The 15627-nt window shown below is 35.5% G+C and overlaps 1 protein-coding gene across 1 annotated transcript in view; it reads left to right on the top strand.

The window, feature by feature from the left end:
* Nucleotides 1-443: 443 nt before the first annotated feature.
* Nucleotides 444-15627, top strand: part of GABRG1 (gamma-aminobutyric acid type A receptor subunit gamma1) — a 135654-nt gene continuing 120470 nt past the window's right edge. Inside the window, exon 1 of the mRNA XM_004389027.2 lies at nt 444-727. Coding sequence (XP_004389084.1) covers nt 624-727 — 104 coding nt within the window. The 5' untranslated portion in view covers nt 444-623. The remainder of the gene's footprint in view (nt 728-15627) is intronic.

Below are 15627 nucleotides of genomic sequence, written 5' to 3'. Positions count from 1 at the left end.
GGCACTGTGCCAGGTGCTGGGTCTACGAAGGTAATGAGACATTGCTCTCGCCCTCAGAAATTAACAACGATAGTTAACAAAAATTAACAGAACATCCACATGCCTGGGGAAAATCAGCTAGGCACTGCCCGCTTCTCAAGGCTTTCTCTTGGAAGACAAATTTAGAACTCAAACGCGAGGATGAAGACAGGCAGTGGCTACCAAAATATTCAGGAGGAAAGCCCCGGGGAGAGAGAGGCGGCTTTTTCCTAAGGAGGGAATCTGTCAAGGCCACGCAAACGTTTCTCCGCGGCTGCAAGGGAAAAGAGGTTTGTTTTTCGTTTAGAAAGACAGAGCCCTTTCCCCTACTGGGCTCTCTTTCTAGTAGGGGAAGCCCCACCTCTTTGGGATACTGATTGGCCCAAATCTTTTAAAGATAATTTATGCCAGCATCTTCTCTGTCTGATTGGCTCCCCCGCTCAATTCCGCTGGGAGTCGCATCCTACCTGGTGGAGAGGTGTATTGCCTTCTCACACTCTCCTTTCTCAAGCTCACCGGGTTACTGCTGAGGTGGGAGAATAAGCCCTAGATTGGAGACTTTTAGCTCGTGTAGCACTAATAGAAAGAGAGAAAGATCTAGCCCCATGGGTTCTTGGAAAGCTTTTTTCTTCTCCCCGTTTCTTCTGCGGAGTCAAAGCAGAGGGGTGAGGCTGATGTTCTTGTTACTGACCCTGCACTTGGGAAACTGGTGAGTAAATTCAAGGACCGAAAACTATTGTTTGGTATCTACTCCCTTACCCCTTCATTTCCCTTTCTTAAAAAAAAAAAAAAAAAAAAAAAAATCACTGTAAGTAAAATAATTTGCACTTCAGGGGCACAAGTGTGTTATTTTTACCATACCATACCATATGTTTTCTGATTATATCAATTCACTTTCAGGTTGAATGAAATTAGCCTGTATCAGAAGCATAAGGTTAGCTCAATTGTTTTCCACTTTAAGCAGAGTATAGACAAGTAAAGACTCAGTTAATTGCGAATGGTGGTGGGGGTGTAGAAATGACTTTGCAACTATATTTAGTGAATGGATGTCCATAGATGAACTCTTAACTTTCTGAATGATTCTGCATTTTAAAGACAAAGTTATTTCAGAAACTTGTTACTCAGCCTGGTGTGTATGGTGCTGTGCGATATACTAATGTTGCTTTATTTTCCCTTATTATTATTATTATTTTGGAAACTTTGCTTTCTCAAGAAAGAGTATATATATGACTAAAAAATTGTCAGGGTTGAAAATGTGTAATATTTAAGTTAGAAAATAATCATATATATTTCAATGAACAAGTATTGAGTCATTTTTATTTTAATTGGCTATCCCCCAGTAATTAAATATTCTATGGTGATATGAATGTCATGTGTGTCTGTGTGAGTGTGCATCTGTGTGCATATGTGTGTGTGTGCACATGCAATATTGTCAATCCCAAGCCTCGAATTTAAGAGGAAGAAGACTGGGACTGAAATACCTTTCAATAAACTTTGAAATCATTCTAATAGAAAAACAAAGTGATCAAATATCTCACCTGGATTGTGTAAAATGATTAAGTATCTCACCTGGACTGTGTATAGGAATAGTGAGTGGATGGAGTTAAATATATTGATTAAGGAATAGACACTATAAAGCTTTCAGATACACTATTCATATAATGTAACTGTGTTTTAAATATATATTCATTTAGAATTATATTATTGCATTAATGATTCTGCTTTGAACTATAGGGAAAGTGCAATCACTATGCAGATAGAAACATGCCTTAATAACGATTGCTTAATGCTTAGTAATCATTGCTTAAGTGGATTGTTGTTCATGATTTGATTTTGGTGTATAGCCAGAGTGAATTTTTTTTCCATTACTGACTATGTTTTCTCTCAGAAAATAGAGAATTGATTGAAGTGGACTTACTAATACGAGACTTGCTAGATAATTTCTGATACATGGTCATGTTTCAAGTATTACAGTTTTAGTTTATTTACCCTTTTTCATTAGAATTCTAAATCTTCTGCATGGGCACAAACATACCACTTAATTTTTTTCTTATACATAAGTTGTGTCATGATGGCTTATTTGTTTGAATATATTATAAAATTTTAGAGAAGATATTTAAATAGAAAATGTAGCAGCACTCTCATGCATCTTCAGAGTATTATAAAGGAATCTACGTTCTTATAAGTAAAGGCAGGTTTATCCAGTGGTTTTCTGAAATGACAACCTGTATGCTCTTTCATTATAAGCTCAAGTTTCCCTTTCCATTTAATAGGTGAGCTGCTTAGTAAAGACCACTGTCTGTTCAAAGAGATGTTTTGTTTTAAAGAAATATCTTTTTCTTATAAGGAAATGCACGTTACAATCATTGTAATTGGCTACAGAACTCCTTCAAGCTTCTCAGAGATCAGGAGCTGTGTGGGGTAGTGGACAGAGCATGGACTTGGGAGTCTGGAGACATGAGCTCATGCATCTGGGTCCTTAACCATTCTGAATATACAATTTCTTCATCTGGGAAATGAAGGAAAGTAGTGGATCATTTATGATTTCTTCAAATTTTCACACTGAATATGTCTAAGATTTGGACTGAGAAATAATAAAAGAATTCAGTGGTTGCTTCACTGGCTATGCTTAGTAGTTTTCAAGAGAGATATTGCAAATGGGAATGCAATATACTTTCTTACTAAATGTATAAAAGAGTGAAAGACGGGTGTTATATAATTAAAATCGATACATAATTCAGTTTACGATGGTAATATAGATAATCTGAAATATTCTGTTGAGTGAATAAATACTATTAAAATTAAAGCTATGTTTCTGCTATAATTCTTAGGGCTTCAGTTATGAGAGTTCATATTTTCACTTTTTAAAGTAGCTACAGTCAGGGGCAGACTGACCAGTAAGCAATGTATGCATGGGCTTAACTGTGTTTACTTACTAATTTATAGTGCACTATTTCACATCTTTGTGGTGAAACCAGTGTGAAATTTTGAACTACGTTTTAGTAAATAAATAAACCAGTGCATAACTTGCTTATTGGGTAATCTGCCCCTGGCTATAGTTGTGGTGAACTCTTCATCTTTCTTCTTATTTTGTAAGAAATATTTAGCTGGAGATAATCAGTGTTAACATGTACAAACCATGCACATTTATATTTCTCACTCCCTTTCTCCTTTTGAGGAACCTTTTCAAAACTAACCACAGATGGGTCTGTTCGTAAGAATTTTGTTGTATTACACTGGTTTCTAAAATATATCTTGCAAAGTAATCTATTTTGGGATTTCCTTAAATTTGATCTGAAGCGGTACCTTGCTTCCTCATTAGTCTCCATCAAGAGCATAAAGAAGAGGCATTATATTGGTTTTTATATTTCTGAACTTTGAAAACCCATCCTATTGCTGGCACTAAAAGCTGTAGTGATGCTCTCTGTGTTTCACTCTCCACCAAGCTCTGTGGTATCTTGACAAGTTAGTTAAAACCTCATAAGCTTGATTTAACTCATATGTAATGTTGAGGAAAAAGTCTAAATATAACCAGGTTTTTAAGAAGGTGCTGAAAAGTGTTTTCAGATTTTAGCTGCTGTAAAAAATAACCTACAATAAGCTTTAACTAAGAAGATATATTCTGAAAGAGCTGATAGAAAATAACTTGTGTTTATTTTTAAAACAATTTCCATGAATAAATCATATAATTATAAAATTTAGCAGTTTCCCAGATGAAAATATTCAAATACCCTAGTTTTTAAAACATATTATTTTCAAAAAATTTAAAAATATATTATTTTGTGGGATTGGTAGTTAATGAGTGATTTCTTTTTAGCTGTCTCGATTTTTAGCTTAAATTGGTAATAAAATACTGATGATAATCATGCAAACTTAAGGACAAAATAGTGAACAAATGATGTTGCGCTGATACTTAAATATTTAAAGAACTGGAGACAAAATTATTTTAAATCTACAATACAAATATCACTATTAATATGTCTACTATATGTAGAGTCTTTTAGGTTATCCAAATAAACAATAATTTTTTAAAATTTTGTGAAAAACTGCAAGACATACTTTTGGCTAAGCAACAAAATGAAATGTTGAACATTTCATTCGAAGATTAAATGAACTAATCTAATACTTTATATTTATATAAAGGTGATTAAAATTTGTCTAAGAATATAATAATAAGGAAGGAGGTGTAAGGGAGGGAAGAAAAGGCAGAATGGAAAACTAAAAAATGACTCTTGAGAGACTCAGAACATGATTATCAAAATATGACAAATGACTGCCAGGGGAAAGGCAGAGGAGTGGGCATAAATCAAATATATAGGCCTAAGGAGAATAATTCACAAATGGACAGGGTACTCAAGTGACAAAAATGGACTTTACCATTACATCTAGGTTCTAGTTGCAGTTCCTCCATTTCCCAGTAGGGTGAACTCAGACAAATTACTTTTCATCTTTGAAGCGGAGATTGCTCATTTTTGACAAGTGGAAAATGACACCTACTTTCAAGACTGTTTTAAGATCAGTGAGAAAATTTGTTCAGAGAACCTAAGACTTAAAATTTTATCTAAGAAGATATAATAACAGATAACTTATGGCATCACAGCGATTCTGATATTATTTTTCCCAAAGTGGTTTTAAGCGCAGTAGAGTGAAATTCTTGGCTCCTTGTGTGTTATTATCTTATGGATTTGGCAGAGATCATTAATTCATGCAATAAATATTTATTGAATGCTTGCTATGTTCCAGGCACAGTGCAATACACTGGCTTTATAGCGGCGAGTAGAGTAGACATATGGAGCTCATAGTCACTCCTAAGACCTGTATTTATGGTATTAATCAAAGGACCTAGATTTATGGTATTTTATATTCAAAATAAAAAAGATACTTTCAAAATCCTAAAGATAAACGGAATAAATTATAATTTTCAGGATAAAGGGTGCTGATGGAACAGATCACAATCAGAGAAAGGGAACTAAAAGGCATGAGAATTCTCACCATCAATTCCAGAAATGATGGGAAAATGCCTCTAAAATTGTAAAGAGAAAAGTTCAGCATAGAAGGTTATACCTAGCCTAATTGCTAGTTAAGCATGAGGGATCACCTGGATACTGTTATTCTCTCCATTTTACAGATGGGAAGCTGGGGTGCAGGAATTTTTAGGAACCTGTCAAAGGTCATACTGCTAATAAGTGCTGAATCTATGACTGAAACCCACATATTCTATGACTGGAGCCTGCATGTTAACCACCACACATCTCAGATTATAAATCCAGTCTAAATCAACACAACCTGGCCGTGGGTAAAGGAGGGGAAAAAAAAAAAAAAAAGAGGAGGGAAGGAAGGAGGGAGGGAAGAACAGAGAGAGCAGAGGAGAAGTAATGCAGTCTTGGGTTTATTGGTAGACGCATGGTATAGAGTGGATTCTGACTCACAGCGACCCTCTAAGACAGAGTAGAACTGCCCCCATAAGGTTTCCAAAGAGAGGCTCGTGGATTTGAACAACCAACCTTTTGGTTAACAGCCAAACTTTTAACTACTGTGCCACTAGGGCTCTGACAGAAACACAGTAAACAGAAAAACATATTCTGTACCTGTCACATAATTTCTGGAATATTTGAGCAGTTCAACATTAATTATTTTGAATGAATTTTTGACACACTGGAGTTGATCAAGAAAAACATAAGATTAAAGTAAGAATTTTTAGTTAAGTTTTGTTGAGAATTTGGACACCTGCCTAATTTTTAAGGATGCTATCTAAAATCATGATTGAATTCATTATGTATAGGTGTAGTAGACAAACTATAACCAAGTAATGAAGGTTACGTGAAGGCAGATTCTCTTCCAATACAAAAGTCCTCTAATAAGATAATGGATTCCTTATCACTAGACCTGTTCAAGCAGAAGCTTATTAAAGAGCTTTTGTACTCTGTGGGAGACAGATGAAATTTATGATTTCTTCTATTTTTAAACATCTCAGAAACTAGTTTTATTAGTACTAAAATAGATTAACTGAAGCTCTATATTTCAGGAAATAGTCCTAGCTATTAATTAATTCAATAAACATGATTGAGTATTACCATTCAGGCAACAAATATTTACTCAAGACCTACTATATGTTAAGCAGGTTCTATAATCTGGAGGTACAGTGGTAAGCAAGACAAAGTCCTTGTCCTAATTGATTTTGAGTAATAGTCTAAGACAGTAGATATGTGAGATCCACAGAATAGAGAAGGCAGAGTCGTTGCTCCCAGGTAACTTAAATTCTGGTACTTAGTGTTAAGATGATTTAATAATACGAACAAGTAGAGACAATGAAGTGCTATAATTGCCAGTCAGAATTCTAGATGAGGTACAGTGGGACACCAAGGAGGCTGTCATCAATTGCAAATCTAGGAAAAGATTGTATGGCTTCAGCTGTTGCTGGCATACGTTTTGGTCAGTATTAGTGAAGGATATAGAGAGATGGATAACATTACTATCCTGTGGCCCGAGGTATGGTCTTACAGTTTTGTAGGTCTTTTGAAAACTGTGTTTCTATATCTCTAGGTTATTCTTTACTCTGGTCATCTACCATACGACATTAAACTTGTAATACCCTATGAAAAGCTTTAACTTTATTAGTGAACTTCTGAACTGTAGGAATCCTTTCCTCCCAGATATAATGCACTCTGAGATTTAACATTTCTCCTATTCTTAGACAAACACATTAAGTAACTAAGAAGTAGTAGGGATATAGAGATAAATGTAACATAGACACTGTTATTCAAGCTGAAGCTGGGATGGGCACATCAAAAATCTATGATTAGAACATAGTGTTATTAATATAAGTATTTTAAGAGAGGTGTATTCAGGGTGTAATTTGTTTCCCCAGGTAACTTCAAGGCTGCTAGAATCAACAGTGCTGGCCACCAAGTTAATCTATGGGTAATTTTCTAAAACTATCAGTTATGGTCACACAATTTATAAGTTGCACAAGTCCAGGGACACCATTCAACTCTCAGTCACCGTAGATGTGTATAATTATCAGAATAAGTTTCCAACAAAGGTAGTAAGGATTACCTTTCCCACAAAATAGCCCTGTTGACTAGTCTAAAGTAGCCATATTGGCTGGATTGAATTTAAGTGTTAAGGAGACATCTGCATTCTATAAATTTTTATGTTGCTCCATGTAGGTGGCTTAGCATGTATATCTGTTTGTGCCGTTTTCTTAGTAACAATTCTTTTTGAAAAGTTTCAAATTGTCATGACTGGAATAAGACTAGAAAGAGTACTTTTGTTCTATACGTTTGTATTCCCTCTTTTGAAATGAATGGTTCCAAAGCATCCTTATGTCAATGAAAATATTTTCTCTCTCATTTCATGCCCTCAAGACTTAGAAGAAAAAAAGGATATCTTTCTGTATTTAGAGATACTGATTCTCTAAGGTTTTTGGATATGTTTTATAATTTAATAGGCCTCCACTTTGCAAATTTTGTAGCTGCCCTTATAGACCTATTTGATACATATAAGCCTCAAAGGCTTAGAGAATATGAACGTCAAATGTCATAAAGGTTTTTTTTTTCCTAAATCCAATTTATGTTCTATCAGGCACTATGGATATAAAATGAAACAACAGGAAATTTGATGTTCCTTTTGAATATATTCTCAACTCAGTTTTTTTTTAAAAAAATAGAAAGTAATGAAAATTATGGTTCCTGCTCCCACACGCGCTGCCCCATCCCCACCCAAATACTTATACAGTAATGGTCCCTAAAGTTTATAACAATTTCTGTTTATTTAGCATCACTCTGAAAACTTTTCATTGGATGTATGGATCCTAGTTTTTGAAACTTCGTTTTAAAGAACAGAGTTGACCTGTTGAAATAAAGCAAATAATAATAAAAAAAAAAAAAACAAAAATCCCCCAAATTGACAAAAGAGACGGTTTTATTAGCAGTAGTTGTTGCTGTATTAAGGAGTAATCACTGAGCTAGGAAAATTTCAATTCTGTAACGAAAGGCTTTAGGAAAAAAATTTTTCTTTGTTTTATAATCTTCTATTTTTGCTTTTTATTAAAAGCATGTGACTATACTAATTGATTTTAAAATCTCTCCTAATATCAATTTGTCTCTTTTGCTCATTACTAATAGAATTATACTTTTTGGATTTAATCTAATTAGATATAACTATATTCTGATAGGTTTAATAATTGTTCAGACCCCCATTTTTTGTATACGGACAATGAAACACTATGTGCCAAAAGCAATGTTTATTGGCAATTATTTCCTCACTTCCTTATTTTAATGTAATTTTGGAGAATTCTGTGTTTTCTACCTTAACAAGGGAAGTTAGACAGAATCGACCACCAATGAAGATGTCGCATTTTAATTTTCTCTCCAAATTTTAATTTTACTTCAAATAATGATTGTAGCATCATTAATATATAATCCCATTTCTGTTCTATTCTGTGTTCCTAATATATTTTCATTTAAAATTTTTACCACCAAGTTAGACCTATTTTACTTTATTTTTTTTCTTTTAATCATTTCCAAGTGGTGTATCTGAATATCTGTGTGTGTATTTAAAAATTTTTTTTTTAAATATGTGGAGAAACCCAAAACTAACTTGCTTCCATAATGACATAATGTTTTTGATCACAGTGCAAAGGAAATGTCTGTTAGCACATTCTACCTTTCAAAAGTATTCCTCCTTAACAATCTGAAGCCTATTCTTTCAGATTTTTACCTAAGTTTAGATAGGTATGTGATATATGCTTGTTTGTATACATTTTCTTAAACAAATGAAATTTAACACTTATTTTTGTCACATAGCTAATATTGCAGATACCTTTCTAAATCAGTACACTTATTTCTACTTCCTTTTTAATGATGTTGTGATAGTCTATATAACGTTGTTGTTAAGTGCTATCGAGTCAGTTCCGACTCATAGCAACCCTACGTGCAATAGAACAAAACATTGCCCGGTCCTGTGCCATCCTCAAAATCATTGCTATGTATAAGCCCATTGTTGCAGCCACTGTGTCAATCCATCTTGTTGAGGGTCTTCCTCTTTTTCACTGACTCTCTACTAAGCATGATGTCTACTCCAGGGACTGTTCCCTCCTGATAACATGTCCAAAGTGCATAAGAAGAAATCTCACCATTCTTGCTTCTAAGGAACATTCTGTCCATTCTTTTTCCAAAACAGATTTATTTGTCTGTCAGTTTGTCATACTGTGGTAGCTGGCATATTGCTGTGATGCTGGAAGAGATGCCACCAGTATTTCAAATACCAGCAAGGTCACCCATGGTGGACAGATTTCAGTGGAGCTACTAGACTAAGACAGACTGAGAAGAATGACCTAGTGATGTACTTCTGAAAAAATTGGTCAGTGAAAACCTTATGGATTGTATATTATAGAAGAATCATAATTTATTCAATTCTTCCATAATAGGCATTCTCTATCTCTCCTTCTCTTTCTCATTTTCCTTTTAGGAACAGTGTTTCACTGATTTTGCATCCATATATACATTTGAACATGTATTTAATTTCAATTCTTAATCAATATTAGCAAATTGCTTACCACAAATAGTGAGAAACTGAGTGCCTTTGGGCCGAGGCTTACTGTGGAATGGGGGTGTCCCCGGGCACTTATTGATGAAGCTAAAGAGCTTTGTAACACTTGCCTGAGCAGGGCAGAGGCCAGGCTGAGAGGCCGAGGGGCTGAGGGTCAGATAGAAGCCTGCCTGTGGGCAGGGCTGAGAAAAGGCTGTCCTGACCAAAGAACTGTATCCTGAGTTATGATCCTGAATTGTAACCTATTAATTCCCTAATAAACCCCAGAATCATGAGTAATCTGTAAGTTCTGTGTGGTCATTACAGTGAATTATTGAATCCAGCAGAGAAGCAGAGAGTGCTGTGGAAGGGATGGCTGATGTTAGAATTGGTAAAAAGGCTGGAGAGAAGAGGAATGTCTGCTTCCACCTCATAGGAATCAGCCTTGGGCTGTTGCTCTTGATTTTCCTTCCCCCTTGTGAAGTTAGAGGAGGTCAGACATCGCCACCACGCCATTTTTACAGTTTTTACCACAAAGAAATTTACCACTAATTGTCATGAAAATGCCATTTATTCTCACCTGTACTGAATATAGTGAATGTTTTACTATTTTACCAATGTGATGACTAAATAGTTTTGTCACTTTTCCATTTATTTTTCTTTTGCTACCACTAAATGTTAGCATAATTTTATATATTTGTTAACTTTTCCTTTCCTCTGAATGCTTATATTCCAACTATGTTGTAAATATATTTCTCTCAGTCTATGCTTTGTTTCTAGTCTTTGTCTAACATGTTCTTGCCATCTGGAAGTTCTTTTTGCTTTTATTTTCTTTTCCTGGTTTGGTTACACGTTACCTAGAAATGCCTGTTTGTATCAAATGCCACAAATTTTTTCCCGTATTTTCTTTAATACGTCAATATTTTTATACTTTATTATAGTTAGGCCTTTAATATACCTTCAATTTATTTTGTAGGGTAGTAATCTAATTTTTTTTTCTAAATGGGCTAGTATTTTAATACAATTTACTGAATAATTCCTTTTCTTATTCCTTAACTGGAAAGCCACTTCTATCACATACTACATTTTTATACACCTGGAATCTGATTTGAATGTTTAATTGTGTTCATATCTATTTATGAATTGGCTACAATAAGGTTTCGATTTCAGTAACTTTACTTATATTCTGATAGGATAAATTTCATCTAACATTTCTTTTTCAATAATTTCTTGTAAACTCTCCTACTGATTCTATGACGTAAACTTTATAATGATTTTTTACCTTTTACGTATGATATATGGGATTCTGATTGAAACCATTACATTTGTAAAATATTTTGGGAATGACATTAACAATATTAATTTTTTTCTCTTTTTTAAATTGTGCTTTAAGTGAAAGTTTACAATTCAAGTTAGTCTCTGATACAACGATTTATACATACATTTTTATGTGACCCTTGTTGCTGTCTCTATACTGTGACAGCACACTCCTCCTTTCCCCTCTGGATTTCCTGTGTCCATTCCATCAGCTCCTGACCCTCTCTGCCTTCTCATCTCGCCTCTGGACAGGAGCCAGCCATTTAGTCTTATGTATCTACTTGAGCCGAGAAGCAACACTCTTCACAAGTATCATTTTATGTCCCATAGTCCAGTATAATCTTTGAAGAGTTGGCCTTGGGAATGGTTTTAGTTTTGGGCTAACAGAGTCTGGGGGCCATGTCTTCCAGAGTCCCTCCAGTCTCAATCAAACCATTAAGTATGGTCTTTTACCAGAATTTGAGTTCTACACCCCAATTTTCTCCTGCTCCATCAGGGACTGTCTGTTGTGTTCCTTGTCAGGGCAGTCTTTGGTGGTAGCCAGGCACCATCTAGTTCTTCTAGTCTCAGGCTGATGAAGTCTCTGGTTTATGTGGCCCTTTCTGTCTCTTGGGCTAATACTTTCCTTGTGTCTATGGTGTTCTTCATTCTCCTTTACTCCAAGTGGGTTGGAACAAATTGATGCATCTCACATGGCCACTTGCTAGGTTTTAAGACCCCAGGCTCCACTCACTAAGGTGGGATGCAGAACATTTTCTTAATAAATTTTTTTTATGCCAACTGACCTAGATGTCCCCTGAAACCATGGTCCCCAGACCCCTGTCCCTGCTACTCTGTCCCTCGAAGTGTTTGGTTGTAGTCAGGAAATTTCTTAGCTTTTGATTTAGTCAAGTTGTGCTGACTTCCCCTGTAGTGTGTGCTGTCCTTCCCTTCACCTAACATAATTCTTGTCTAATACCTAGTTAGTGAATACTCCTCTCCCTCCTCACCCTCATAACCATGAAAGAATGTTTTCTTCTGTGTTTAAACCTTTTCCTGAGTTCTTATAATAGTGATCTTATACAATATTTGTCCTTCTGAGACATAATGCCTTCCAGATTCCTCCATGTTATAAGACGTTTCACAGAGTCATCATTTTTCTTTATTATTGTGTAGTATTCCATTGTGTGACTATACCATAATTTGTTTATCCATTTTTCTGTTGATGGGTACTTAGGTTGTTTCCATCTTTTTGTTATTGTGGACAGTGCTGCAATGAACATGGGTGTGTGTATATCTATTTGTATGGGCGCTTTTATTTCTCTAAGAACAATATTAAATTTTCTAGCCAAAATATTTACTTTTTCTTTATTTTTTTCATCCTCTTCATTCCTCAGGGTTTTTTTTTTTTTTTCAGTTTTCTTCACATAAGACACCTTCTCTGTTATATTTCCTCTTAATATTTTATAGATTGTGTTGTCATTGTAAAAAGAATAAGACTATTTTGTTTTAGTTTTGATGGATTCATACTAGTATCAAAGAAGGCTACTATCTTTTTAAATTAATTTAATATTAAAATTGTTGTTGGATGCTGGAAAATCGATTAGCCACTAATAGTGAACACGTGAGGATTTTCTAGGCTGTGATCTTTATGGGAATAGATCACTAGATCTTTCTCTCACAGAGTCCTTGGGTGCGCTCAAACCACCAATCTTTTGGTTAGCAGCTGAACGCTTAACCATTGTGGCACCAGGACTCCTTATAGTAAAGTTAGCTATCATAATTAATGCTCTTATTAAGGCCAATAGTTTTTATTTGTTCTTTATTTCCTGGATTCACTGTAATTTTACCTGCAAATAACAAGATGAGCTCTAACATCCTTTCCATTTATTCAATGAATAATTTTTATTGGGCACTTACTATGTGTCAAGCACTGGACTAGTGCCAATGATATCACAGTGAATCCCTTTAGCCCTTGACTTTAAGGAGCTTAGAGCTTTACTTATTTTGCTTGTATGACAAACTTTTGAGAGCAATAAAAATAATTCAGAGCTCCAACACTAGGCAGAATTTTTTGTTCAAAAGAATATAGACTTAGCAGCTGCCAATTAAAGGCAATTTTTCTTTTAATCTCATAGATCAAAGATCAGTGTTCATGCCTACCCTTTAAAAGCAATCCCTTGTAGAATTTGACATATGGGAATCTTCCATTCAGAGACCTTAGAACAAGTATAATAAGTTCCTTCTCTTGAACTTGTCACTGGACTATTATGCTTATAGAAACAGGTCTGTTGTTTGTAAGTAAATGCTATTTAACTTATCTTGGGCAACAGGTCACAAATGGGGCCTGTTTTTGCAGCAACACATACTTATTTGTTAAAAAAAAATATTAAGCATCTACTGTGTAATTCCTGGTGGTGCAGTAGTTAAGAGCTCGGCTGCTAGCTGAAAGGTCAGCAATTAGAATCCACCAGCCACTCCTGGGAAACCCTATGGGACAGTTCTTCCCTGTCTTATAAGGTAGCTGTGAGTCGGAATCAACTCAATGGCTACAGGTTTGATTTTATGTGTGTGTGTGTGTGTGTGTGTGTGTGTGTGTGTGTGTGTAACCTACACTGTTCTAGGAATTTGGGGTAAATCAGTGAAAAAACTATTTCTGCCCTTTGGCGTTCACATTCCAGCAGAGAGAACTGGATAGAAAACAGTAAGCAATAAGGACTATTATTAGGCTGAATTTTGTAAAATTGTCTACTTTGTAAGTCAAAAATGATCAAATATCATTTAATATAGTTGATACTAATTCATCAGTAAATTACACAGAATTTTAGAAGTTGATTGCTATTGTTAGCTGCCATTGAGTCAGCTCAGATTCATGGTGATCCCATGCACAATGGGAGGAAATGCTGCCGGGTCCTGCACCATCCATATTACCAGTTGCAGATCTGACTGCTGTGGTCCATAGGGTTTTCATCTGCTGATTTTGCAAGTATATCTCCAGGCCTTTCTTACAAGTCCATCTTTGTCTGAAAGCTCTGTGGAAACCTGTTCAGCATCATAGCAATATGCAAACTTCCACTGATAGACAATGAGATGCAGTGGCTGGAAATGGAACCTGGGTCTCCCACGTGGAAGGCGAGAATTCTACCACTGAACCACTACTCCCCACCCATCCAAAACTGATTAGTGCTATGGGAAAACAAATTAACCTGGGTAAGTCAATGCAAAATTTGGGGATCAGGGAAGATTGCAATTTTAAATAGGGTAGTCAGATAGGCCTCATGATTAAATCATTTTGAGGAAATATTAGAAGTAGTTGAGGGAGGTAACCATGCCTATATTAGGGCAAGGCAAAGGAGATAGTCCTTGTGAAAGAGCATGCATGGTGTGTTTACAGAAGAGCACAGAGACCACAGTGGCTGAAGCTGAGAAAGAAAGGGAGAGAAGAGTGTGAGATGGGACTCTAGGGCCTTATAGGCATTGCTTACTCTGAATGAAATAGGGAAGCATCCAATTGGGATTCAGGATTTTTTAGCATAAGAATACCATAATATGACCTGTATATTTAAAATATCACTTCAGCTGTTGTGTTGAGAATAGACTATAAGGATACAAGGGTGGAAATGGAGAGACCAGCTAGGAGATTTTTTTCAATAATCTTGGTCTTACTGCTGATTTTTATCATGCCACTTACTTACAGTAAGAATTTGAGCAAGTTATTTAAAACTCTCAGAATCTCAGTATCTTCATTTAAAAAATTAGATTAAATATTAGCTTCAGTAGTAGGGCTGCCATAACAAATTACTGCAAAGTTGATGGCTTGAAAAAACAGAAATGTATTGTCTCACAGTTTTGGAGGCTAGAAGTTCGAAATCAAGGTGTCAGCTGGGTCATGCTCCCTCCAAAGTCCCAAAGTGAAAATCCTTCCTTACATCTTCCAGCTTCTGGTTGTCCCAGATGTTCCTTGGCTTGAGGCAGCATAATTCCAGTTTCTGCCTCTGTCTCCACATAGCCATCTAACCTCTGTGTCTGTCTCTGTGTCTCTTTTCTTCTTCTTGTAAGGACAACAATCATAAAGAAATTAAGGCCCACCCTAATGACTTCACATCAACTTAACTCATTACATCTACAATGACCCTATTTCCACATAGGGTCAAATACATAGGTACTGTGGGTTTGGACTTGAATGTATCTTTTTGAGGAACACAATTCAACTCATGACACCTACCTTATAGGATACATGTTCATTTATTCATTCATCCATTCAACAAATAACCATTGAGTGCCCATTCTTTGCCAGGCACTATTCTAAAAACAATGGAATATGTCAGTGAACAACACTAACCAAAGTCCCTGCTCTCATGGATTGTGGTAAGGTTAGTACAATATGTTCAACACTCTAACACAAAGCTTATCTTTTAAGCTTATTGTGAAGCAGTGGATTTATTTTGTTTCACTAGATTTTCAGATACTTGGGAGCAGAAACCCCTCCTTTAACACCTAGTTGACTGGTGCATGCCTGGACCATAATAAGCAATGCAAATATGAATTGAACAAAATTGTTTGCCAGTGGAAGTGGCTGAGCAAAACACCACTCTTCACAGGGAAATTTAGTGGCAGATATAAGATGAATATATATGCCAAAAGCTTATTACATTCCCAAAACAGAAATTTTTAGAAACTGTTCTGACACTGACAGACTCTACTGTTAGTTTCCTGGCTTAATGATATAAAAAATCTAAAACCATGTCCCATGGCTATCTAAAAATTTTCCCCATATTATAT

The sequence above is a fragment of the Trichechus manatus genome, unplaced genomic scaffold, assembly GCF_000243295.1.
Source record: "Trichechus manatus latirostris isolate Lorelei unplaced genomic scaffold, TriManLat1.0 scaffold00231, whole genome shotgun sequence".
Classification (NCBI taxonomy): domain Eukaryota; kingdom Metazoa; phylum Chordata; class Mammalia; order Sirenia; family Trichechidae; genus Trichechus; species Trichechus manatus.
This window is presented reverse-complemented; position numbering and strand designations above follow the sequence as displayed.